The sequence below is a fragment of the Solea solea genome, chromosome 11, assembly GCF_958295425.1.
Source record: "Solea solea chromosome 11, fSolSol10.1, whole genome shotgun sequence".
Classification (NCBI taxonomy): Eukaryota; Metazoa; Chordata; class Actinopteri; order Pleuronectiformes; family Soleidae; genus Solea; species Solea solea.
Window position 1 is genome coordinate 27,612,386 of NC_081144.1, and position 27,965 is coordinate 27,640,350.

The following is a 27,965-nucleotide window of genomic DNA, read 5'->3' on the forward strand; positions in this document are numbered from 1 at the left end:
GCCAACCACACATCTCTAGTGTCTAGTCTTACTTATGTTGTGGGGACCACATTATGTGTGTGTTTGTGTGTCCAATAACTGCTAACCTTCCTTCTTGTGTCCTGTTCAGGTCTATGTAAGTTGGGACCAGAAGTTCCTCCCCTGCTTTATTTCTTTAAACACGTAATAAACACACTGACAGATCACAGGTTCATGCTTTAGACTGTGTATTTAGTGAAGGATCAGTCATTTTTCTCACTGCTGTGAACTACATGACTGTATAGAACACATATGGCACATGTCACATGACACATGTCACATGTCACTTCAGACCAGGGTCTGTTTGCATGAAGACACATGGAGAGCAGGAGGAGGCTGAAAAGCACTTTTATTTCTGGTGTCATTATTATTGTCACTATTCTTGGACAATGTTCTCCTCAAAGCTTTGATTTTACTTCAAGCTGCTGTGTGTGTGTGTGTGTGTGTGTTCATGTCCACATGTATTATAATTTTTATTATTATTTGTGTATAACAGTGCATTTTAAAAGACTCAGACTAATCACAATGTTATTATGTTACTTGTTTGATCACAAATATTTAGTTTTCCTATTTTCAAAATAAATGAACAAACATTTTGTTTAAAATGTCGACTTCTCTGTCCATGGAGGTCTGTAACCTGGATGTAGTTATGGACTCATTATTATGATTATTATGAGTTATTATTATTATCATTATTGTTATAGTTGTTAAGCAACAATAATAATAAAGGTGCAATAATACTGACTACATATTACCGTGTTTATAAGTGAACCTTCACACTCCTGGTAGGTTCACTGTCCCCCACAGTAGTGAAGGAATCATGTAATAACACCATTTATTCAATTATTAGTAATAATACAAAGCACCTCAACATGACGTCCTCTGTGCAGTACAAGTTGTCTCTGTGTCTTCACTGTCTCCATATCTGGACACCATGTCAAACTCACTTTTATGAGTTTGACATGAGGTATATCATGATTTTAACAGAATCATTGGACACATATTTTATCACATAATAATGACATGATGAAATGAACATGATCATCATGAATTATCAAGGCCATGTGATCAGATTGTGTAATCTTATTTATCCACAGTGGAACAAAGTGTTTGTTCATAAAAGAATGTTTTGTTTTGTGTCATTTAGTAAAAATGTGGTGGAGAAAAAACATCACAAACAAAACAGCTTGTGCTGTTTATTCTAGAAAAGACAACATAGCATTGTTGATGATGTATTTTTATTATTATTATTCTAATAGCTAAACTTAGTGGACAGCTGTCCTGCAGCGTCAGCCTCAGGACATGAACGCTCGCACGCTGCCTCTGATGATGGCTCTGCAGATGGGGCAGTGACGCAGGCTGGCAGCACAGTCGCCACACACCACCAGATGACCACAGGGGATGAAGACGATGGACACCAGCTGATCCATGCACACCTTACAGGTCCTCTCCTCCTGCAGCTGCCGCAGCAGCTCCTCTGGACCCGGCTCCTTCACTTTCACACACAAGGAAAAAATCGAATCAAAAAACAAGCAACACATACATACAACTCATTTCTGCGTGTGAGGTCTGAGTGCTGAATGACCCCTGACCTTTGCCTCTGACAGGAGTTTGCATCCTCACATTTCCAGAACTGGAGCTCTGCCTCTCCTCTGCCTCTGAAGTAAACGTGTTAATCACATGATGAAGCAAATAAACATGGTAACACAGAGTTACATCAATGTAAACATCTAGTATTCATTTAATTGAATTTTACCACAAACTGAACTTACCCAACTTTCTATTTGAAAGTGAAATGATTTTAACATTTAACATTTTCAGGTTTTACAGTGCACAACAAATCAAGTATCCAGTGTAGGGGAAGCATCTATATGGAGGATCGAAACTGAGACTTTCATTTAAATATTAATACAATAATAACGTAACAATAATTCAATACATTGTCTTCATTCATTAAATGATAAAATATAGGAGGAAACGGCAAAAAAAAAACAAAAAAAAAAACATTTTGGTGATGAACAAGGCTATGTGCACATGTATTTCTATGGGGCGACGGTGGGTCAAGGTTGTGGGTTTGATTCCCAGCTCTGCTAGTCTACATGTCGACCCTGAAACCCACTTTGCTCCTAACGACTTTGAATGTGTTCAGAGTCGTGTTGCATGAGCATGTGAATGTGTATGAAAAATGTGAGAGTGAATGTGTGAATGTGTGAATGTGTGGTGTAAAGCTGCTTTGACTGGTAATCTAGAAAAGCACGATATAAAAACAGAGCATTTTCGTTTATTTAAGGATTTATTCACCATAAAAAATATGAATATTTTCTGTTGTTCTTTACATTCTATAGCAAATGTGTGCATTTCTCTCTGATCAGCCTCAATGATAAGTGTTTTTCCCTTGACCACATCATGCCTCAGACAGTTGTTAAAACAATGTTAGTAGTTTCAATGTCTCCGTTTTCTTTTCTTATCCATGAACACAGGATTGCTTTAAGAAATGACGATGCACTCATTGTTTTGGTTTTGGTCAAATAATAATGATGAAAATCATCATTGCAGTAATTGTGAGAGTAAAATCCTAATCTTCAACCCTCTTTAAATGTAATCACTCACATGTTCTTATAATCAGACCTGGTTGAATATAAACAGCCTAGATACTGAGGTGCCGGCTGTTTGACCTCATACACTCTCTGATGGCGCCTCAGTGTTTACATGGAGCTGAGCTGTCGTCAACTTCACTCATCACTGACTCCAGAGGTTCCATCATAGATCATCTCACACACACACACACACATGCATGTGTGTGTGTGTGTGTTTTCTCCGGGTTCTCCAGCTTCCACACTCCAAAAACATGCACTATGGAGATTATGTAAATTACTCTCTAAATTGACCACAGGTGTGAATGTGAGAGTGAATGGTGTCTGTGTGTGGCCCCGCCCATCACCTTGTGTTGGCTGAGATTGGCACAGCTCCCCCAATGGATGGATGGATGAATGCATGAATGAATGGATGGATGCATGCATGAATGAATGGATCGGTGAATGGATGGATGATGGATGATGGATGATGGATGGATGGATGAATGGATGATTGATGGATGGATGTGCAAGTGCATGATGTTAATTTAAAAAGTCAAAACTAGCTTTAGCTGATAAATAAATGTGGTGAATCATTAAAATACTGCAGGAAAGTATCTGGACGTTGTACTTAAATTCAGTAAAAACTCAAAAGTACTCTCCAGCCTTGGCTGCTACCTGTGCTCTGTGGAGCCGTGTGTCTGTCCTCCTCCTCCGCCTGCAGTACATCAGACACCAGGTCAGACACTGAGGTGTAGTGCTGGCCTGACAGCAGATACTTGGTCTGGACCAGACTCTCCACCAGACTGGACTCAAAGCCCATTTGAAGCACAGTCTGCACCACAGGAGAGAGAATGGCTGAGGATCCTCCGTGACCTCCGACCCCATCTGTGACATGAGAGGAAGAGTGAAGTGGTGACTGCCTAACAAATGTAGTATTATTAACTATTTCCTACAGGTTAGTGCAGCTCAAAGTGATTACAAACATAATTACACACAGATATGATCCAGGAAATGCTGTTATTTACAAATCTATTCCTGACAAATGTATGCTAGCAGCTCGGGAGCATTTTTTCACTGTTTATAACTTTATGAATACATGAAGTTCATATCTGCATTAATAAGTAAACCCCTGTGAGTGATTGAGATGGAGCCGCTCTCTTATTTAGAAGTTTAGTGAAGTTTATTAGAAGAGCAGGAGGCTCCATAGAGACTGTGTCTGTCCCCGACCAACTAAAGTAAATAAATCAATAACAAACAAAAGAGGAGTGAGACATTCTAATTTAATAAAAATCAATATCTACAATAAAATAGTCAGTAATTAAAATAATCTGTTTTAATTACTGACAATCGTGTTGATTTATTGTGTGTAACTGAAACTCTTTTTAAACAGAGTCTACAATCCTCTCTTCTTTGAACTAACAATAGCATCATAGCACTTTTTCTGTCTTTCTTTTCTTCTCCTTTTTTACAGATATCACAAACTCACCTAAGACCTTTTCAACTATGTGTAACCGATTATATAAGAGATTCCACTTGTGCCCTCTTTCAGTGGCAGTTGATGAATGCTCAGTGCACGTTAGAAACACTGCCAGTTAATGAGAGGTGCGTTCAAGGTGATCATTATTACATACAATCATTATTGTGTACGTATGTCAATATTCCCTCTTGTATGATTATAAGACATACTGTGGTTATTGAAGATGTAAATGTGCACGCTATAAGTGAGTCGTGGCATTTGTAAGTGCTGGAATGTTAATTTAATGGTGTAAACACAGTTTCTCAGTTAACTAGTTAGCATCCGTGCTAACGTTACCTTGCTGTGCTGTAGTGTGCTGCATGTGAGCTGCCTATCGAGCCTGTATGTGACCAGTAACATATTCTGTTCCTGTCCAGAATAAACAGTGTTATCAACTGCAACGCAAGCCTCCTGGCCATCATTTAACACAACGCAGAGTCGAGGGGCTGAACCAGCCAACTACAGCAAAGTGAAGTTGACCTCGGTTACATAACAACACATTTGTACATTTTAAGTCAGGGGTCTCAAACTCAAATGACCTGTGGGCCACTGACGGTCTTGCTGGTTAGTCGGGGGCCAGTCAAGTAAAAAAAAAAAGCTCATATCATAATATGCCGCATTAATTCCTTTTTTTTTTTTAAATATGTACTCTATTGCCTCTTCTGAGCTTTTCTGTCTTTTATTCATTCTTCTGTACAGCACTTTGGTCCACTGTGTTTGTTTTAAAGTGCTTAACAAATAAAGTTGGATTGGATCATTTCAAAATATATGCAACAATAAAATTAATCTATTAATTTAAGAATAAAAACATATAGAAATGACTCGTTACAACTTGATATTGTTTGGCGGGCCACATGAAATCGATTGGAGGGCCACATGTGGCCCCCGGGCCGCCACTTTGAGACCCCTGTTTTAAGCTATTTCAAAGACATAATTCTCCAAGTGTGTAAACAATGTTCTTTGAATTTTACATTTTTATCTGTCCGATATGTGAGTATGGTGTTAGAGAATCAACTCACAGACGTAAGTCAACATATGCATGTGAGTCTGTGAGAATGTGTAGAGTAAGTAAGTCTAGTTTAAATTCAACTTACCATGTCTGGGGCCAATGTCTCTGCTTGTAGATGTCTGTAATCCACCCTTCAAAAAAGCATAGGGATGATTTCAACACTAACAGCAAACTGATGTCCATGACTATTATGGGATAGGGTTAGAGTAAGATTACGTAGATAAAGAAACTCACCACAGTCTCACCCAGATGGAAATGAGTGTCCTGTATGTTGCTGATATAATCCTGCCCTCGTGACTGGATTAAAAACTCACACCTGAGAAAAACAACAAGAATTATGAACGTCGTACACAAAACATCAAAGGATTGGTACTATTGTCTGTGAATCCCTAAAAGGGTTTCTTATGAGTCAACAACAGATGTCTGTCATTATACTATGATAAAAGTTGCTGTTACCGTGGAAACCACTTGGCATGTTCCTGCCAGGGGTCGTCTCCTGGTTCCCAGTTTCTCAGGCCGCCATCACAGTAGAAGCATTTGACATTGTCGCTGTGACCTGTGAGAATCACCCAGAGAAAACAACAACAACAGCTCTTTACACAGAGAGCAAGAGTCTGACACACATGGTGTGACATGAGGAACAAGAAGAAAGAAGCAGTCAACTATACACAACTATAGTCTGAACCAAAATGCTGTTACTTATTTACATATCTACAGGGTGGATGGATGATGGATGGATGGATGAAAGATGGACGATGGATGGATGGATGAAAGATGGATGATGAATGGATGAAAGGAATGGATGGTTAGATGGTACTGCATATCAGTGTTAACTGTTTATACCACCTGTGGTTAAGAAATAGAATAATAAAAGAAAGAAAGATCTTAATTGTCCACAAAAGTGGGAATTTGCCATTGGCTTCATAAACTGGTTCTAAAAAAAAATACACAATATGAATTAACATTATACACAACAATAAAGAGCATGCTGCAGAATTCAAAAAAGTTATTATTGCATTTGGTATGAAATACATGTTCTAAATGTTGTTGGTTGATGATGCAGCTCTGTAGAGTCTGAATTCTTAACACTGACACCTCAATGATAACCATTTACTGGCTGGTAACGGCTGTATGAATAAAGACACAGATCTTCACGGTATTTTAACCCAAAAAAACAACATTGATTATTTGCCTCAAATATTTCACATTACCGATGTTAATATGACTCATATGAAAACGATCTCTTTCTACACAGATTGTACAAATCTTTGCAGAAAAGTAAGTACCTTTTTTGGGAAGCTGAGAAAATCATCTAACATTGTATTCAATGAATTAATGTACAAGCTGAAATCTGTCCAACATTACAACCAAGAAGGAAATAATATAATCCGTATAAGTAGGTTTACTCGATTTGATTTGACGTGTTGGTGACATTGTGCCTGAAGCTGTGTCAGCCTCAGCTTTGTCCAGGTGGTTCTGTCAACAACATCATGACTCAGCAGGACGATTGTTCTGTGTGACATGAACTCTCACAAAGAGAGGTCACTCTGACAGAGACTGCATCAGTGCTGAATATCTCACTGAAATACACTCAAATATCACACATCAAATATGAAGAGAGAAGGTGACACCTGTGTAGAAGAATCCTGCTCTGGCAAGAACATCTGGATGGACTGAAGCCTCAGAGGGCCAGTTGTGGAAGGAGGTGAGCCGGGAGTCCTCCGCCTCCATCTCTGGGTAGACGGCTTGTGCAGCTGTGCCCTGATCATCCATAGTCATCCTGTGGAGTTGACTCAGCAACTGACCGTCCACGGAGTCCGAGGATCCGGCCTGGAGAGGCACGTTTCCCACATCTTGACCCAGTATGAAACTGCAGGTGGGAAAATGCCTCCTGTGCTCTGTGGCTGGACAATCGCCCCGGACCCAGCATCTTAAAATCCCTCCACAGCAGAAACACTGGACTTTGTCCCCAGAGCCCAGAAAGAAGAAGCCGGCTTTGACGAGCTGGCCACAGGTGACCGGTGCGTCTGCAGGCCAGTCGTGGAAGCTGCGAAGTCTCTCGCTCTCTCTTCTCATGTGAGGATCCTCGAGAATGTGCACCATGGTACTTCTGTCATCCATCGCTCTGTGGCACCAGGTCGCTGTTCCTTTCTCTTTCAGTCCTGAACCAGTCAGACCTCCTGTGACCCATAGTGGAGCTCACACTGAAGGTGAGTGCACAGCTGCAATGGCACCTATAGGAGATGACTTTCCAGAAGATCCACTGACTGCCAGAATGGCTGCTCATTGATGCTTGAATGAATGACATGGTGTTCTGCCTTTTACAGGAAAACATGTCAGTAACTAAGCTAAAGGGATAGTTCAGTGTTGCAGCATGAATATAACTGATTATTCAATGTGGCGTTTGCTTGAGATGAACAAATGTTGACTTTTGAAGTATCAGACGTACACACAGGTCTCTTTTCTGCACTTTAAAAAATAAAAAACACGACTAATTCCAAATCAACAGGCTATCTGACACTAAATTTTAACAACTGAAACACAGGGTTTTACGGTAAAAAGCCTGCAGTCAAGCTGATTTTTAAGGACATTGACATCCTGTTTGCAAAATAAAACACTCAGCTCTCCGTATCTGTGAACACGTTTGAAAGCACATGTTTCAGAGACCTAATAATCAGACACACGCGTCTGAAAAAAAGTCTGTAATTAAAACATACCATTCCATAGGTTTTGGCCAGGACTGACTACTGTAGGTTTGTGTTCAGGACATCTATAGTGTAGTGGGTTAGTTAATGCTTATGATCCAGCCCACTTTATTTATAAAGCACATTTAAAAAAATAAGGTTGACAAAGTACTGTACATAGAAATAGATCATTATTATAGTATTTACTGATGTTAATTAATGTACTCTTATTGTAAAGTGTTATGGATAAATGAATAAAAAATAAAGTGAAGATAATAAAGGGTGTGTCAGTGGTAAAGGTTCAACAAAAATACATCTGGTAAAATAAAAACAATAACTTCATACACTCCTGAACAAAACCTTAAGACTGCGGAAAAAATGAAATATTTGCATTTTCAAAGAAGAAACAAGACAAGGAGACAAAACAAAGAGAGTCGGCAATTTATTGAAAACTGCAGAGCCTTAAAAAGTCCAAATCTGTGCAAAAATCTGGCTCCATGTCAATTTCTGTCCTGATGTCTTCCAACGTTACTGCCATGACAACGAGATGTGGCGCAGTGAAGGAGGCTCCATCATCATCTGCACAATGTATCGTTTGAGCGTCGTCATCGCGATGTTTTTTTTTGTCTTTTTTTAGAACATCTTCAGAAAAGCATCTCTGAATCAACTCGTTGCTCTGCTCTCTCTGAGCAGTCAGCTCACAGATAGCCCCTCCCCCATATGCACTTGCTGTCCCACACACATCAAGAAAGAGTTTTGTTTCTGTGTGCATATTTAGCAACTTTACAGACCCCAACGACTTTTTTACATTTTTTAAAAAAGCAACTAGCAACAAATTTACTGACTTTCTGTCAACAATTCTCCCGCACAAGATGATCCATTTAAAGACCCTGGTATACTTTGTGTGTGTGGCCCTGGTATACTCAGGTCAGGGTCCTGTAGTACCTGACTTCACCACAAGGGCGGCTGGCCCATAGTGGGCGATGGTGCACCACCTTCCTCAAGACACACGAACAAAGAGAGAAAAAAGAGTTTATTTTGCCGAAGTCTTAATATTATTGTCCATTCAGCAGCCAAAAAACAGTAGCCCCGCCCCCTCAGGCTGATTTCAGTCAGATTGAAAATGGTGCCAGGCTCTCATAGATTTACATGTTGAGTTTTTTTTGTTTTTTTTAAATTTTGGACCCTACAATTTATTTCTATGGGCTGTGGGAGGGCTCGCCCCAACATTGATACACGCAGCGCACACGCGTGTCAGGAGCGGGAGATCGCAAGAACGACATGGCTAGCAACTGCAACACCATCATTTCACTGAGGCCGAGCGGACGTGGCCTGATGCTCGCTTCTCTGTAAGTTGTGCTAACTTTACCAGCTGCTGGTTTCATCATGGAAAAAGAAGCACCAACACATTTCTCTCGCTGCAAAATAGTTTGTTTCATAGAAGAAAAGCACTCGTACCCGACCGGCCTTAGTCGCCATAAAGCAGCCAACAAAAGACAGAGGGAGGAATTACACTTGTTCTTTCTCCAGGAGCTGCTATGAGAAGAAGGACTGGCTCACTGGTTGCTCTCAGACCAGGACCAAGTTTGGTTTTCCCTCCTCTTTCAGACACTGGACATGGAACAAGCCTGGAATCAGACTTCAAGCATTTCTCTGAAAGAGAAAAAAACAAAACACGGAGGACACATATGGACAATTAAAGGAGAGATGAGCAAAATTCAAATGACTGAAAATACACAACAATAACGTTGTGTTGTGTATTTTCATTTTCATTTACCGTAATTTCCGGACTATAAGCCGCTACTTTTTTCACTTGCTTTGGACCCTGCGGCTTATACAACGGTGCGGCTTATATATGGATTTTTACAGCTAACGGTCACCAGGGGCGCACTATCAAGGAAGCGCAAGAGCGAGACAGACAGTTCGCGCCAGGTAACGAGAGCAAAACAAACCAAGTGAGCCCTAATGCAGTACGAGAGACAGAAGCCACTTGACATCAGTGTGAATCGTGCTTTTAAAGTGGCACTACGAGTTCAGTGGGAGGCATGGATGACTAGCAGCGAGAAATCATTCACCAAAACTGGTCGCATGCGAAGAGCAACTTTTGCTCAAGTCTACCAGTGGATCCTGACAGCATGGAGAAGTGTGAAAACATCCACGATCACCAACAGGTTTTGAAAAGCTGGACTGATGCTTGATGATGATGAAGAGGACGGCGCAACGGCTGACGAAGCCGTTCAGAGGCTGTTTGATTCCGACACTGACGAAGAGGAAGAGGAATTAATTGGTTTTGAGAGCGACAACAAAGGAGAGAGAGTGGCTGACGAGGCCATTCTGGGCCTGTTCGTTTCCGAGAAGAGAACTTCGGTGGTTTTAGTACACAGGAGGAAGACGATGACACGAGGATTAATGACTGACTTTTCTGGTATAGTAGGCTGGTTATTTTGATACAGTAAGCGGCCGCGTTACTGCACCTTTACTGCTGTGTTACAGGCAAGCACTTTTAAAAACAAATTAAATTTAGCCATTTAACGTTATTGCCTCGTCAAGTGCTGTAAGCTTTGTTTTTTGTTATACTGCACTACTACGGTACTATGACTGCAGGACATGCGCTGGGAGCGCACCGTTGTATTATTTGTGCACTGCACGAATGCTGTTTGACAAAGATGTGAAAGTTTGATTGAAAGATTTATTGTGTTTCTCAAACGTTAATAAATGGGACGCTTTGCATTCCCAAACAGTCATCTCTGTCCCGACAGTCCCCTCCGTGGTAACAGGAACCATTATATATGGTAATTAAACATCAAAACACCTGCGGCTTATAGTCGGGTGTGGCTTATATATGGAACAATCTGTATTTCCCCCAAATTTAGCTGGTGCGGCTTATATTCAGGTGCGGCTTATAGTCCGGAAATTATGGTAAGTGAATCTTTCAAAATAATGGTGTCAGGCATGAGTGGTGTGTTGGCGTGTCCTAGTGGGGATATTTGGTAACTGCATATCAACACTGGGCTATATAACCACAGCCCATGTGAAAAATGTACTTGCCGATTGCCGAAATCTGGGCTGAGCACACACACACACACACACACAACCAGAGTCACAGATGAGCCGTGGATGTGCAGTGCAGCTGTCTGTGTGTGGAACAATCACTGATCTGTTTTGTTTATTCAAGTAATAAACGATTTATTTAACGATTCAACACTGTGTGAAATCTCTAAAGACAGCACGTGTTCATATGACTTTTCATTGACATTGATTGGTAACACTGTCAAACAATCTCCAAACACAAGACAATGAATGACAGCGCAAGAGAGAGAGAGCTGTGACTATGACGTCATCGTTTGCCCTAAAGTAGTGTATTCTCTGTCTCCATGGAAATGCAAGGCCGGTGTTTTGAGATTTTCCCACTCTGAGAGGCGTTTACAAAACATACCGTTTCAGGTCCTAAAACGCCTCGCCAGCAAAAAACGTATGCGTATTCACCGACACCCGTTTCCATGTAGGCGCCGCTCTTATGGTCCACCATTGGGGATGATTGGCGTTGGATGGCAAGGGACAAAAAATTATTGTTTTTTTGTTAGTGTTTGTGTTTTTATGTTTTCAACTGTACAGCGACTTTGGGTTTTGTGAAAGGCGCTTTATAAATCTAAGTTATTGATATTACTTATTATTATGGTCTTAAACCTTTGATCAGCTGAAGAAGAGCCTGTTTAAATACAGTTTTTAATAAATTGCCTCTTCTATTTTTTGTTTCTTGCTCCTGTTTCTTTTTTTTGCATTTTGAAGCTCTATTTATAACCTGGTTACCATCCACCAGTGCAAAATACAAATACTTATTTTTGAGTGTGTGTGTACACAGGAAAGGGCAGAAGGTGGCAGTAATGCAACATTATGAATGTCATTAAAGAAGAATAAGATTACACTTTCAAAATAATAAACTTCAAGTTTGTAACCTTAGAGATATTATAGAATATGTAGATATTCAGGTTGTGGTTCAGCATCAATAATGGCTTGACAACTAGTACAGTAGGCTACTGGGAACCAGTCTTGGTGACAAGACCACTTTTTACAGGACTCAGGGTTTAAATTGTCATGATTGGATGGATAACTTCTTCCATCAAATGCAACAGTAGAGCGTTTTGTGGGTGATAACAGATGTTGTTAGTCAGTATGCTTCCATAAACCACACACAGTTCATTAACATCACAACTAAAGAAAAACACAACACAATGTACTGTTACCTCACTTGGAAGAGAGATACGACAGCAGAGTGGAGACTGATCCACTCCAATGCTATGAATAAAATGACAGCTTCTCAACAAGAGGAATGCAACTGTGTTTCATTGACTGATGTGTGTAGTCCCTGTCAGTAACTCTTGGTTAAATTTAATAAATAAATAATAATAATAAAATAATAAATACAAAGAACAATGAGGCATTAAAACTGTCTGCTCTTATAGTGTCAGTGGCGTTATATGGCAAAATAGTCATTATAGGTGTACCACAATATATCCACTGTATTTTTAGCAGTTATGCAAATCTGACCTTTGGCAGACTGTGGGGATACATTAATGCTGCCCCCTAGTGGCGAAACAGGATTTACAACAGGCTGGAACCTTAAACTGATCGTTTTGTCATGAATGCTGCACTTATGCTTGTGACACAAGAAAAACCAAAATGCAGGGAGGATTGTGATTACACGAGGGTCTTCACTGATGTGGATCACTTTCATTATTTTTGCCTCATATTATTAGAGTTTCTTCTCTCCACTGTCTAGTGCGTGCTCATTGTGTGAATTGTTTCTGCCTTACTATGTACAATGCAAAAACAATTAAATATCTTGTATTTCTCTACAGTTTAAATCAACTAGAGCACTTCAGGTGCTTTTTGTTTAACCCAGAGTACTTGAGAACTAGTTCATTATATCCCATAGAACAGTTTAAATCATGTTGAGCATTCACGCAGCATTTTCTGATGGAAATGTGCAAATGACCTATAGTTAGTCAAGTAACTGCTTGTATCTATGTCGCTACTTTGGTACATGTCTTATTCGGGATTACACTGTGTAATGTGGTTGTTTTTAACAATGACAAAAGCTTTACTACTACGTTTTTAGTAGTAGTAAAAAAAACCTCCACCCCCGCGGGAACTCCGTGAACTGCAACAGCCCAAAGCCCGGATGGAGGAGCAGCAGCCATTGGGGAAGTGTATTGGGCTTTAACATTACTGAGGAGGACTCTCTCTCCCATTCTGGAATACAAAATAGACTAATTGACGGCGAGCGAGGATAGAAGTATAACACGGATTCAAAGGCCCACACGACACGACGTAACATTAACTTGAGGAACCACAACCAGGATCCGGCTGCTTTCGGACTCGGTCTCTGAGGCGACAGACGTGAACTGTAGAAGTTACAGCTGAGCTAGCCATAGCCACTGACGCTAAGCGGCGCAGCTAGCCACACACAGCTAACTGTAACTGATCTGTGAAGTTGCTTTCAAATCACGGGGCTTGGAATCCAGTCACAAGCTCAGGCTCTGTGAGAATCCAGGGACTTGCTTCATGAATTATGTCTGCCACAAGCATTGACCCTCAGGTAGGAAGGACGTTATAAGCGCCAAACGATTTACGGAGCTATTGCTATTCATCGGAAGTGCTACCTTAGCTGCTAGCGTTGGCCGGTGCGTGTAGCTAGTAAACTAGCAGCACTCGGGAAAAAAGAACGCTCGTGCGTTTTCCTGGATAATTGCGGGAAAAGACCGTAACACGACTGTTGTACCACGTTAAACTACGTTAAACTACGTTATAATAACGTGTTACAACGCCGGTTGTGTTCGGAAGCCACATTAACTGGGTTCACGTTAGTTAGCAAAGTTGTGTGTGATTTCACGTCAGCGGTAGCTGGTTAAAGAACATACAGTTGTACATTGTGAAATGTATGGAATAAATGTCGGTATTGTGTTGGTGTTAAACACAACTTTTTCTAAATGTAGTTTATTGTTGGGTATCTTTTTTGGATCCCTTGTCTTCAGGGAGTATATGACGTTGAAGGTTATTAACTGGCTTATGAAGATGTTTATGTGTGCAATCTTAAAACCGGTAGAAACAAAAAAAACAAAACAATATTATCCCTTTTTGTCGTTTCATGGTTAAACCTGGATGCAGAGATCAAAGGGACAAGCATCTAAAGGTGAGTTGCAGAGTCGCAGATGTTCTTGGTTGTCTCCTGTGGGCCTACTGTTTCTGACTGAATACCCCAGCTTCTAAGTGACTCTAATCTGGTTCTGACACTACAGTGATATTTTTTAATGTTTTAAGTTTTCTCTCATCAAAGCCAGAAATAACAGTTTTTGTAAATACATAACTATCATTATTCGCTCTGGGTTGATTATAGGATTTTGTTTTTGCATTGTGATAAACAGTTGTTGTTGATTGTGTTTACTTACTATTATTTGAATGGTCGAGTGGGGGATGTTGTTAATATTTTGTATATGTGTTAAATGCTGTCTGGCTCACCAGCATAGAGTCCTACTTATTTATTTGATGTGTCATATGAAGTGTTTTCACCGGTCAATAACTTCATATTAATGTATTCATAGTTTAGTTTTTAGTTTATGTTTCTAGATCACCAGCCTCATATCTTTGCAAATGTACCTGCAAACCTTTTGATGTCATCATTTATAACGTTTTATTCCCAACAAGATCAAATGGAGGATGTTGTTCCAGTCTTACCTCTCAGTTTAATTTACTAGGCCTTTATTGTTGTCACTTCTTCACTACCATTACTTCTGGCAGCAGGATGTGTTGTTTCAGTTTTTAATGGCCTCATAATTATATTTCTTTATGATGTTGAAATCATTTTTGATTTACTATTTTCTAAGTCGAGTGACAGTACCAGGACTATGTCATGGGCAATGAAGCTTTCTAACATGACTTACTATGTACGTTTACATATGAATGCAGTGGTGAAACCAAACAAATGATCTTAGAATAGTGATAATTATTTCACTGGCCACTTTATTTGGTACAGCCTGCTTGTACCAGGTTTGACCCCTTTTTCCTTTCAGAGCTGCCTTAAAGTTGTATTCTACGGAAACACATTGCATTCACTTAAAAAGAAAATATTTGGTTTGTTTTTCCGAGCAATTATTTCTGTTTTTCCGAGTAATTTTTTTCTGATTTACTGAATCATTTTTTTTATACAGATCATTAAAAACAATAAACACGTTCATTCCTTTATTGAGATCTCGATTTAATGGTAACAACATGGACGGCTTGTTTAGTTTAATCAAGTTTTTCTTCTGGGTTTTAGACACTGGGACATAGTCCTATCTTTAAGTGACATAGATGGTACTGCCATTAGTTTGTCAACTTTACGCAGGCACCTGAGGACTTTGCGGTTGTTCAGAAGGAAAGCCTATTCAGATCTGTTAGACATAGCAATTTTTCTCCAGGATCAGGATTACCTTAATTGACCTGGTACGGTAGGAATTTAGTTGTTGATGTTGGTGTTTGCCACATTATTTGTTTGCTGTGTCCAGTATTTTCCTGTACCATTATTTCGACGGTCAAGTAAATTTTATTTAATTGTATTTTCTCTATAGCACCAGATCACAACAGAAGTCATTTAAGGTTACCTTTCCTATATAACAGGTCTAAACCTTGTCCTTTTATTAAAAAAAAATTAAATAGCCTGATGTTATTTATCTCATTTACATGAGGGCATGTCATTGCTGTCTCCACATGGTCGTACATTTACAATTCTCCTCTGCTATCTGTATCATGCACAGCTGAGCGCACATGCGAGCACAATCCCACCGACAGACAGAGAGTACGAGTAAATATATGTCAACCACTTGAAAACAGGCGAAAGTATGTGTTTTTCAACACATAGGTGGCAACATCATTGTCCTGGCAGTAGCAGTCAGAGTAGTTCTCCTGCTCCAGGTCCAAGTACAGAATAGAGCTTAAGTACCTTTATCTTACTCGCCCGCGAGCGCACATACACTCTGTTGCGTTGATCCAGCATGCATGCACACACATTCAACTTTAGCGTAACATTATAATTTGCGGGCGTTATGTTAAATAGAGGGCTTTAAGGCTAAAAAAATGTTTTGGCCTAACGCCCTCAATTTTGCACGTCAGTTTCCATACCTTGCCGATTTCCTTGCTGTAACGTGTCGTTTTGTAGCTACTGTAATCTAATCATGCCAGTGTAACTGAGCACCCAGGGGCCGCCTGAACTGTAAAATTCAATTCAATTCGGTTTTATTTGTATAGCGCCAAATCATAACATACATTATCTCACAGCACTGTACGTACAGTACACAACATCAAGGAGAGCAGAGAAACACAACAGTTCACACAATGAGAAAACACTAGGCATCAGTGGAGAGAAAAAAAACTCTCTTTTAACAGAAGAAGAAATCTCTGACAGAACCAGACTCACAGATGTGTCATCTGCCTCGACCGGTTGGGGTGAAAGGAAAAATGGGGGACAGAGGAGAGGAGAGGGAGAGAAAGGGGGGACATAAAGGACAAGAGGGACCAGTGCTATTTGAGGGGAACATTTGATTTTAGATATTTGCATTTAAGGTTAGTTAAAGAAGTGTACCAAATGAAGAGACTAATAAGTGTATCTTTTAATGGCGCTAATTCGATACTTAGTAACTGTATCGGTCTGATACTGGTCAATATCCTTGAATACCGGAAAGATGAAAATGTAAAATCTGATACTATCCAAACATCCTATAAATCACATGATTTACTATACATAGACTGCAACAGCATTTTAGTCCTGAGTCATGTGGGCTGTTAATCTTTTCATTGGGGGCATCTGTTACAGTGTTGTATAATTGTGTTTTATAAATAGCTCCATGGTTTAAAAGGTGTAAAATGATTGTATCGGACCGATACCAATATCAGTAGATACTTTCGATATCAGACACAAAAAAGTGATATTTATCCATCTGTAGTACTAAGTAACTCACTGTGTCATCTTTTATGTGCTGATTTGGAAACTGTGTTTAACTTTATCAGCACCGTTTACATTTATATTTACTTGTTAATTGATGTTGTTTTGTTTTGTTGCAGTGCAAAATGGTTCACTGCATCAAAAGGAGACTGTCCATGACAATGACTTTGAACCTTACCTCACTGGTCAATCAACTCAGGTAAAACTACATTTGAATTTTGCAAATGATTAGAAAAAGTATAAATATACCAAGACTACAACCTATGAATCACTTGCACATTGTTTATGATGATTTTGCCAAGAACGGAAGCAATTACTCAATTAATTGATTAATCGCTTTGAGTGTTATTTTTTTAATGATTAAAACAAGCGCTCTGAGTTTTCAGCTTCTTAAAGTGTGAATATTTTCTGGTTTCTTTGCTCTATATCACAAAAGAAAAAATATTAAAAGTCAATAATGTTTTTATTGACAAAACAAGCCATTCATTTATGCACCAAACAACTAGTCAATTAAGTGAGAATATAATCGACAGATTAATCGGTTATGATTAGTTGTACTGAAGCTATGCTTCTGAAGCTGTTGTACTGAAGCATAGCTTGAGTGTGATATTGTTTTTATTTAACAGTACTTCAAAAGCTTTTTAGTAATTGAAAATTAAAAGCGACATTACATTTTGACATGTTGTTTCTTTCATTTTAAGAAGCTATATGGCTCTGCCAAAAGTATTGTTCCATAACTGGACTGGCTTGACTGTTGCCAAGCAACACAACCAATGAGCATATTTGTGCACACTACACAGTTTTAGGTTCACTACTTTGATTCATGTACATTTATTTGTATGTTTACATTAATTGTGCAACCAAGAAAATAGTGTTGAGAATTGTGTCATCTGACCGTTCTCTGCTCCATCATTTCTGCTCTCAGTTTTTTGTTTAGGTTGTATTTTTAATGTTCATGACGCATTATTAGTCATCGTGCTTACATTTAGCATCACACTGCCATGATCTCTCTCACTGATGTCACATAAACACACCATGGGAAGTTTGCAGGGAAGTATCATGCTCCTTCTCCTTATCTCCTGACCTCTGATTAATTAAATTCAAGTGTTACTTCTGTAAAAAGATATTTTTGGTGTTCTTTGTAACTTTGTGTAGGTTGATAGCTCCATCCAGTGTACTTAATGATTATTATTAACACCTGGGAAGCAAAATGATACTCAGTTAAATGTCTCACTGCTGTTATACTCGATATCAGCACTTATGGAGTGCCTCTCATCAAATTACTAGCTCACAACTGGTTGGAACAAAATGTTATATAAGTGACATTTGGAAAAAGTATTTTATATGAATTACAGCTAGCAGCTTCATTTGTTAAGAGGTTAGAGGAAGTGACTGATGTTTTGGTTCTGCTGACTTTCATTTATTCAGAACAACAGTTACCAGTCCATCACCGACCCCTACCTGTCCAGCTACTATGCCCCCTCCATTGGATTTCCGTACCCCCTCAGTGAGGCTCCCTGGTCCACAGGTGGGGACCCCCCTATTCCGTACCTCACCCCCTATGGACCCCTGAGTAATGGAGACCATCATTTCATGCCGGACACAGTCTTTGGCCAGCCAGGGGGCCTGGGAAGCAACATCTACCCCCACAGGTTTAACTTTTTCCCTGAAAATCCTGCCTTTTCTGCTTGGGGCACAAGTGGCTCCCAGGGGCAGCAGACTCAAAGTTCAGGCTATGGTGGCAGCTACAGCTATCCTCCCAGCTCCCTTGGGGGCACCTTGGTGCCTGATGGTCAGACAGGCTTTCATAGTGACACCCTCAACAAAGCCCCCGGTATGAACAGCCTGGAGCAGGGCATGGTTGGCTTAAAGATTGGAGGGGATGTCACTGGCCAGGGGTCTGGTGTCAAGGCTGTGGGATCTGTGATTGGCGGTCCAACAGTGGCAGCCACCGGCAATGGAGCCACACCCATTGGCATGCCCCCACCCAAACCAACCTCCTGGGCCGCCATTGCCAGCAAACCTGCCAAGCTACAACAGCTGAAATCTAAGGTAAAGCCAGGGATGCCCAATCCTGGAGGTGCTCTGCCTCCGCCACCCATTAAACACAACATGAACATTGGGACGTGGGACAAAGGCCCGGTGACTAAAGTAGCCACATCTCCAATGCAGCAACAGCAGCAGCCTCTTGGCCTGCCTCATGGTATTCCACCTCAAGCCTCCATGCAGCAAGGACCCATGCAGCCTCTCCCTCCTCAGTCTTTGGTGCAGTCCCAGATGCAACCCATGGCCTTACAGCCTCAGCCCCCCCATCACCAGCACCATCAACCACCACCTCAGCTCTACCAAAACCACACCCAGCCCCCACAACCCCAGACCCGCTGGGTTGCCCCGCGCAACCGTAATCAAGGCCAAGACAGTAGTGGTATGGTGGGTGTGGTTGGAGGTGGCAACAGCGGTCCCCATCCTTCTGCTGGCCAGGGACCGGGTGGAGAGTCCCATCCAGTGCTGGAGAAGCTACGTGCCTCCCACAGCTACAATCCCAAGGACTTTGAATGGAACCTGAAGAATGGTCGTGTTTTCATCATTAAAAGTTACTCTGAGGATGATATCCATCGCTCCATCAAGTACTCCATCTGGTGCAGCACAGAGCACGGCAACAAGCGGCTGGACTCAGCCTTCCGGGCCATGAATGGCAAAGGTCCTGTGTACCTGCTGTACAGTGTCAATGGCAGTGGTCATTTCTGCGGTGTGGCAGAGATGCATTCACCAGTAGACTATGGCACCAGTGCTGGTGTTTGGGCACAGGACAAATGGAAGGGCAAGTTTGACGTAGAATGGTTGTTTGTCAAGGATGTGCCTAACAGCCAGCTGCGCCACATCCGCCTGGAAAACAACGACAACAAGCCAGTGACCAACTCCCGCGACACCCAGGAGGTTCCTCTGGAGAAAGCCAAGCAGGTGCTTAAGATCATCGCTACCTACAAACACACCACCTCCATCTTTGACGACTTCTCCCATTACGAGAAGAGGCAGGAAGAGGAGGACGAGGTGCGCAAGGTATGTACACATATCATTGTTTTAGTTACTTACTACCTACTACATCAAAAATATATCTTTGACACTGTTCTTGATTCTCCCCATGGACGTTGATCTGTGCTTTAAGAGACTAATCTGTGTTCTTGTCTGTTTCCTCTCACTTGCTCCATTTGACAGACCTTTGAACCAGCTCAGATACAAAACCGCTCACGATTGGATCAGGTAAAATCTGGCATGGTTCTTGATCTATTTCATTGAAGCTTATGTAAAACAGACAGATTAACTCAGATTAACTAAATGCAATCATTCTGTAGAGGTTGTCTGAATGGGAACTCTAACAACCACAGAACTCTCCTCAGACATTTTTCAAACCTTCTTTAGTCTAATCTTCAGATTACATCTGTAGTCTTGGTCATCAGTTTTTAAATGAATCCCTAACATTTTGTTATGTTACAGCATTATTACAAAATTACTTAAATACATTTCTTACCTCAACATTTTACACACAATACTCCATAATGACAAAGTGGAAAAAGGTTTGCTTGAAACATTTGCTAATGTATTAAAAGTAAAATCACAATGTATGCACAGCCTTTGCCATGACTCTCAGAATTGGAGTCAAAATTCAGTTGATTGGACATGATTTGGAACGGCACACACCTGTCTATACAAGGTCCTGTATGGCACTTTTCTACTACACAGTTCCAGCATGGCTCAACTCTACTTGTTTTTTTGCCTTTCCATTAGGGATAGAACCTGGTACCTGGCAGGGTTCAAAGTGAGCTGAGCTGATACTAAAACGTAGTACTGACAGTTTGTCGGCCATTGATTGGCAGGAGATTGTCGGCACTGGAAGAGTCATGAGCACGGCGTCTGACACACAAATCAAACCGATCTGTTGATAACGTAAAAAGCCTAGCAAGGACATTTCTAAAGTCTCAATATTTCTGGTCTATTTAGTGACAGCATTGCGGAAAGCTGGCAATCACAAGCCGAATCACAACCCCTTCCGTCGTATTTCAGTTCAGTGACTGTCAGGCATTTCATGCTGTGAGAACTGCGCCCACGTTGAGGAGGTACTATAGTAATGGAAACGATACCAAACCAAGTAGAGTTGAGCCGTGCTGGAACTGTATAGTGGAGAACATGTCAGAGAACAAACAAGCCATGAAGTTCAAGTAATTGTCTGTAGACCTCCGAGATAGGATTGTATCAAGGCACAGATCTGGGGAAGGGTACAGAACAATTTCTACTGCATTGAAGGTCTCAATGAGCACAGTGGCCTCTTCCAAGCTGAGCAATCAAGGTAGAAGGACCTAAGTCAGACAGGTGACCAAGAACCAGGTGGTCTGTGGAGAGTGTGTCCAGAAGGACCACCATTTCTGCAGCCCTCCACCAATCAGGCCTGAATGGCAGAGTGGCCAGACGGAAGCCACTCTTAAGTAAAAGCCCACCTGGAGTTTGCTAAAAGGCACCTGAAGGACTCTCAGACCATGAGCAACAACATTCTCTGATGATGAATCAAAGATTGAACTCTTTGGCCTGAATGCTTAGCGTCATGTCTGGAGGAAACCAGGCGAAACTGCCCAAATACATGTGCCAAGCTTCATACTCAAAAAGACTTGGACTGTAATTGCTGCCAAAGGTGCCTCTACAAAGTATTGAGAAAAGGTCAGAATAGTCAGAAACAGAGAAAAAAAAAAAAAGCACTGCACAAATCAAAAGAAAAAACAACTGACACAGATCGAAGTGGTGGGTGATCGATTAAAGATCAGACATGATGCTCTGTTCAGAGCTGTGAAAGAGAGAAACCGCACGTGCACACACACTTTAGTTTTGTCCAACAAGCCGTCGGGTAACTTTTTAAAATGAAACTTTCCGCCTAAAAGTCCATAGACTGTCCTGTAACCAGGATGACTTGGTTTGTCTGCACACGTGACCACTGGAAGTACACAAACTTTTTTTTTCTGCGTTCATTTTTTTAACGCGTTAATTACTTTAATTAATTGCCAAGATTAATTTGTTAATGCTGACAGCACTAACATATGTATGTGTATATATATGTATATATATATATATATATATATATATATATATACACACATACATATATATGTATATATGTATGTATATGTGTGTGTGTGTGTGTGTGTATATATATGTATATGTATGTATGTATATATACATACATATATACACATGTGTGTGTATATATATATATATATATATATAAATTTATTTTTTCAATTTTGGAATCAGGCTGTAACATAAGAAAATGTGGAAAAGGTGAATCGCTGTGAATACTTTACAGATGCACTGTAATGTATCGTTGGCCAATCAGAAGACAGAGAGACTGTAGGCAAACTACAAAAATAAACATTAACTCTAGTTTAAAAAAAGTCCACTTACAGTAGCAACACCAGCACAAGTTTGGTGAGGTCCAGTGCATTACACAACTTACTTCCTGCAAACAGCGAGATGATGGAAGGCAAAAACTGTGTTTTCCATGTCTACACAAATACTATGAATTGAGATTGTTAAAGTCATCTGCCTGGCTGGAGTTCTCCCATGTGTTTAAGAGACCTAACCCGCAGTTTGCATGTGTATGAAAAGACAAAATTCAAAGATAAGCTATGTTTTCAATAGTACTGACCATTGTGTGGACTGGGCCTCAGTGAGCCCAGTGTGAGAACATTGCTGGAGAAATTCTGGATAGACCACAGCAAGTAAATGACTAAATGTTCTTCCTTCAACACAATCAAACGATGTGCTGCCCTCTTGCCTGTATCCTCCAGAGATTCTCCTGCTCTTGTGAATGCATCTCACCCAAGTGGTAGTGACATCACCCACAGGAATCTCAGCTCCCGCTTTCACGCCTCCAAAATTTCGCCGCCGTCATCTTGACGTTCTGCTGCCCGAATTTCAAAAGCTCACAGAGTTTTCTCACGGGGAACGCAAAATATTTCCACACCGGTGATTTCAGAGAAGCGGGGAGGGGGTTCCAGTTTGTTTGATGTGTCGTAGCAGTTGCTATGGTTACCGCTCGTTGGCAGCAGCTTCTGGTTAGCGTGAGGAGGTAACGTTTAGTCAGGCTACAATGGCGCCCCCTGGCATGTCTGCAGGACATCACCAAATCCTGGGATCCACCTTTGCTTTCGAAGGTTGAGATTGTGATGACACAGTTACCTACATTAACTTCCTGATTGTTTAGCATCACTCACATCTTAGCTGTGAAAGAAAAAACACCATTAACCTTTAACTTTCATGATAAAATGTCAATTTTCAGCCATGTTTATATAGACACAGATTACTTTAGATTATAGTGTTTAAAATGTATCTGAATATCTGATCACTGCTTCAAATAGATTTGTGGTTAGTGATGCAATACTTTCATATCTGATAATGATTTTCTTTTTCCAAACAGGAGCGTCAAAACAGGAATAAACAGTAGAGGACATTGATCCTTGGCTTGATCAACAGTTACACTAGGACTTTTGATTTAAGAGACAGAAGATTATGACATTGCAACCAAGCCCTTCATTTTTTTCTCTGTTTAATCCCAGTGAATCTCTGCCATTGTCAAGACTTGTGCTTTTTTGCCCCCATATTCCACCCACCTCTTGTGCAGGGATAACAAGCTGATCTAATGAATTACCAATCCACCACCATACACTTGAGTTCATTGTTTTATATTTCTGTTCCCCGTCGTTCTCGTACTCTGCTCTCACCTTCTTTCCAATTGAATCAGAGTTTGACTGCAACATGGAGAAAAAAATCTGTCACTTGATATTTTAGTACAATCAGAACATATGTGTCCTGCCCCTTTTTGTCCATTTGGGGGCAGCATTGCCATGCTTCAGAGTTAAAACCGTGCCAACAGGGTTGGAGGATCCCAAAGGCAAATGTCAGACTTGGATCTGTGCGCTAATAAAACCTTGATTTATCTATTTTTCATTCAGATTAACAAAATTTCTATTTTTTGGCTGACTATTGACAATTTGCATTTCAGAAATCTGTTTTTTCTGGAGCCTTAATGGTTTTTTTTTTCTAATTATTGGTGACTTCTCAAATGGACTGCTCAAAACTGCTGGAGAAATCAGGGATAGTGTGAAGTCACACACGGCTGGAGACATTTCAAAGGAGGAACTGCAAAGGCCTCTGGGAAAGGAAATGGTGGCCGTGTCCTCCACAGCCAGAACTCTCACGATTGAAATGAAAATAATTGTACTAATGACGTCCTTTCACACCCCTCTGCTTGGCCTTCTGTTAGTGTTCTGTCTGTGTGTTTCATCAGGAGATTGCTTGCGTCTGAGAGAACTGAGAGAAACTTCCACCGTTTTACATCATTTTTATCTTCTATTCAGAATGAATTATTATGGGTTTGTGTCACAAACTGGGAGGTTTCACACATTTGTCCATTCACCGTCATTGTTTTTTCCCTTGAATTCAGTCTCGCTAAGTCTATCATGTTGGTCATAATGATAAGCTTTAACGTAGGAGCCTATATATTCATGGAGAAAGCCTAAAAAAATGTATAACCTAAAAATTAATGTAACTGATTTACTATGAAGTAAGAAAAAATTACAAATGAAAAGTGGTTTGTGTGTTTTTTTGTCAGTAGATTGAATCCACTGATTATGATACGGTTCAGTCATCTGAGGGATGTTCATGCAGAGAAGAAAGTCAATGGATGTGTGTGTGCCGTGCCTGGCAGAACTGCGGTGTTAATGTTGAGAGTGTGGTCAGTGGTGATGTTCACTCTGTTGTTGTGTTGGTCGTATCAGGGCAGATTCTCTCGGTTCATCTTTTTGTTTTAACAATCACTGTGTTCCTGCTTTGAATTGAGGTCAGGATATGTTCTCACACTTTTATTTAAAATGGGACATTATATGCTATTCTATTGCATTGTGGTGAATTATCATCACACCAGCAAACAGATCAGTGATAAATGTGTTGTTAAAATGACGTGTTTCATGTTGTTTGAACAATAAACTTATTTTAACAACATACGATAGTTAATTGTGAACAATATACTTACAAAGTTCTTACCATAAACCTATATTGTAAGAAATGTATAAGTATATTGTTCTAACAATTACGTTGTAAGGTGAAACATGTATAGTTTAACAATAAACCTGTCATGTTATATAACATGATACTGATCTGTGTTGCACTTCTGAAATGTCTCGTGCGAGTCACCAGAACGTTCTCTTTTGTGCACCCAGATGGCCACAAGGGGGGGCTTTCCCTTTTCAGTCATCTTATTTCAGAAGATCGTTTTAAGATGCCTTGTCTTTAAAACTCAAATTACACAAACATGACGGGTTTTTACACGTGTGAACAACGGCATGAACACACTTTGGTGTTATACTGCAGCTGGTGTTAATTATAGATATTATTGCACTGCTGCTTCTCCTTCAGCATTAATATCACGTCACATGATCGCTCTCACATCCACTTTTCTTATTGTGCGTTATTGATGAACATCTTCACTCTTTAGATCTGTTTTTTTTTATCTGTTTCTCTCACTCGTCCATTTATTTCACCCAGTCTGTCCTCCATGTTTTTTTGTGTTATTTTCTGTCTAATGCTGATTCAGTCGTGGACTTTCCTGACTTAATGTCAATGAATGTGAGTTTAAATGGATGACATGGATACTGACATGGTCTGGACCAGTGATCACCAACACTTCATGTATCCATATGATCATGATATCATTTATAAAAACTGTGATAATAATTGGAGTTAAGCACTGGAATTCATGTGTGTGCAATGGAATGCACACTATTCAAGATTTAAATGGTAAACTGCCTAAAATGTTACTATGGTAACCCTCCGTATTATTCTGTACCCTTCAGGGAGCTCTCAGTCTCTAAAGGGTTGGTGACCCCTGGTCTGACTAACGCTCATGACCTTTTCAAGGTTGTGTACTTGATCTTGATCTTGTGAGGAAGTGATGATGAGCTGGCAGCGGTCGTTTAGTGTTGGTGTGAACTCGACACTTCACTGGCTGTTGAGTGTCTGTATTGGTCCAATACTGGTCAAAATAACAGAAATAAGAACATCATAATAATACATTTTATTTATAAGCGCCTTTCCAACACTCAAGGACACAAAACAAACAAAGAACAGGACAACACAGTAAATGGAAAATGGAGTGTGTGTTCTGAAGAGGTGGGTTTTGAGTCATAACATCATGTATGATAGAAAAACAATAAGTAAAGACTGCAGGGATCAAGCTGTATGAGTTCTAAACAGATGTTTGTGATAGTGATGGTGTGATATTATAGGTTCAGAGTCTCCATTTCCTTGTTCTCACCTGTATGAATCAATAGCTCGGTTGATCACACGTTTGCCTTCAACATCACTGCTCTCTCCATCCAAACAAGAAGCTCTGAAGGACGACCAGCGCCGGCTGTCTTCATCTCAGGAAGCATGAGCAGAGGAGGTGGATGTTAGGCCGTATCCGTGACATGATGCGCCTCAACACTACAAGAGGATTAGTGACATGAGATCCTGCTGTAGAAACACTGATCGTATACATGTTTCACATCATAACTTTGTTTCAAAGAGTTAAAAGAGTTAATCAAGCCTTAATAAACTGTCCATTAAGAAATGACTCTTGTCTTGAACTTGTATAATTCTCCAGTGATGGGCAGCCGTGCTCTTCCAGTCATCCACATTAAGCAGGTGTCTGTTCTCTTTGAGGATAATCTAACTTTATATTTCCTATATATAACTTTTTAAGTTATATATAGGAAATATGCTTTTGTGAACGTAGAAAGAAAATGTCTGTATACAGTATATACTGTAGTTTTGTTTTGTCCTAACAGTCAGTCTTGACATAAATCCACATGTACGTGGTCTCACATGAGACTGAGACTGAGCTGTTTGTGTTTTATATGAATTCTGTATATGACAATATTTTAATATATAATAATATTTTAACACACACAAAATACCTCACAAAACAAGGCAATTCATCCCATTCACACAACAAGGCTCTGGCGCCCTCTGTTGGTCATGTTGGCAAGTGCGGTAGAACAGACAGACAGACAGATACAGAGCAGTGGGGTGAAGTAACGACGTACAGAGAGAAAACACACTCAGTGTAACTCCGGCTTTATTTGATGTCACATCGTTACAAAATATGAACAAACAACATCACAGTCGGGCTTCATACTCTGTACTGGCCTCACTAAATGTAGCTGTAGCAGCGTTACTTTTTATATCGACACTCATTTCAAATATTATAACTATCCACACTCTCAAAATCAAATACAGAAACACATGATCAACAACCTGAATGCAAATCCTCCATCCATCTTCCACTGCTTTATCCTCCACATGAGGGCTGCGAGGGTGCCAATCCCAGCTGACATGGAGCAAAAGCAGCAGGGTAAACCTCAGACAAGTCGGCAGTCACATTGTTCCTATTTGTGGTTCATTTGATGTTTTTTTTGCTGATCAATTATGCAAAACTACCCATTGGAGATCCCTATAAAAACACTGTTAATTAATTTAAACTGACTGCAAAACACTGATCTTCATAGTAACTTTATTTGAGTTTATCTTAGTGTTGCCTTAAGGGGAGGCTCTGTAAAATACTAACAATGATAAAAGAAAATCAATGTGTCCACATGACTGTTCTATGAAACAGTTTTCTGTATGATTTCAACATTTCTAATTTACATGTTTGAGGTGAGGTGAGTGATGAGCTGGGCCACACACACTGACTGAGGCAGGCAGCTGGTGCATGTCCATCGCTGCGTGTGATTATACATGTACTACACATGCTGTGTGACTAGTCTTTCTGATCAGCCGTAACTGTGCAGTGAAAATGCACAGGGTGAGGCAGAAAGTACCGTGCCACACTGATAGGGGGCAGTGCTGAGCCCCATTGGCACAAACAGGTGCACATCCCTGCACTGCATGCTCTGCAGAGTGATGGAGATATTCTTGATTTACAATATATATACATATAAAGGTAAGACCATACACCATTGTCAATTTAAATAAAAAAAGAAAAATCAACCAAAAAAAAACATCTACATTTTAAAAAATCCATTGTAACCTTATATTAATAACATATATATTAATAAGTGTTAAACGTGTTATTAACGGCGTTCACGCAAACCCAGTTTAA

At 40.3% G+C, this 27,965-nt stretch overlaps 3 protein-coding genes across 5 annotated transcripts in view; 2 read left to right on the top strand and 1 right to left on the bottom strand.

Moving 5' to 3' along the window:
- LOC131468264 (NACHT, LRR and PYD domains-containing protein 12-like) overlaps nt 1-27,965 on the top strand; it is a 211,408-nt gene that overhangs the window by 23,273 nt on the left and 160,170 nt on the right. The window lies entirely within an intron of this gene.
- Nucleotides 1,188-7,387, bottom strand: birc7 (baculoviral IAP repeat containing 7). Of its 2 annotated transcripts, none has more exons than XM_058643713.1 (7): nt 6,751-7,387; nt 5,576-5,675; nt 5,354-5,435; nt 5,205-5,250; nt 3,270-3,479; nt 1,611-1,676; nt 1,188-1,513 (listed from the first exon to the last, which is right to left on the bottom strand). In XM_058643713.1, the coding sequence occupies exons 1-7, from the start codon at nt 7,238-7,240 to the stop codon at nt 1,314-1,316; spliced, it is 1,194 nt and encodes a 397-aa protein (XP_058499696.1). In that variant the 5' UTR covers nt 7,241-7,387; the 3' UTR covers nt 1,188-1,313. The 2 variants fall into 2 exon arrangements, with proteins under 2 accessions (XP_058499696.1, XP_058499697.1); XM_058643714.1 differs by having other exon boundaries at nt 1,332-1,508.
- On the top strand, nt 12,975-26,438 carry LOC131468962 (YTH domain-containing family protein 1-like). Of its 2 annotated transcripts, none has more exons than XM_058643710.1 (6): nt 12,975-13,402; nt 13,972-13,996; nt 16,900-16,979; nt 18,209-19,840; nt 19,997-20,041; nt 22,615-23,219. In XM_058643710.1, exons 1-6 carry the CDS (start codon nt 13,376-13,378, stop codon nt 22,654-22,656), a joined length of 1,851 nt encoding a protein of 616 aa, XP_058499693.1. In that variant the 5' UTR covers nt 12,975-13,375; the 3' UTR covers nt 22,657-23,219. The 2 variants fall into 2 exon arrangements, with proteins under 2 accessions (XP_058499693.1, XP_058499694.1); XM_058643711.1 differs by lacking the exon at nt 22,615-23,219 and adding an exon at nt 23,244-26,438 and having other exon boundaries at nt 12,976-13,402.

Excerpts from the sequence above, each read along its gene's own strand:
- birc7 (XM_058643713.1), bottom strand. The coding sequence starts at position 7,240 with ATGGATGACAGAAGTACCATGGTGCACATTCTCGAGGATCCTCACATG. Across the intron at positions 5,251-5,353 it reads TCCATCTGGGTGAGACTGTG|GGTGGATTACAGACATCTAC; the intron begins GTGAGTTTCTTT and ends GCTTTTTTGAAG. Across the intron at positions 3,480-5,204 it reads AGACATTGGCCCCAGACATG|ATGGGGTCGGAGGTCACGGA; the intron begins GTAAGTTGAATT and ends CTCATGTCACAG.
- LOC131468962 (XM_058643710.1), top strand. The coding sequence starts at position 13,376 with ATGTCTGCCACAAGCATTGACCCTCAG. Across the intron at positions 13,403-13,971 it reads CCACAAGCATTGACCCTCAG|AGATCAAAGGGACAAGCATC; the intron begins GTAGGAAGGACG and ends ACCTGGATGCAG. Across the intron at positions 16,980-18,208 it reads TCACTGGTCAATCAACTCAG|AACAACAGTTACCAGTCCAT; the intron begins GTAAAACTACAT and ends TCATTTATTCAG.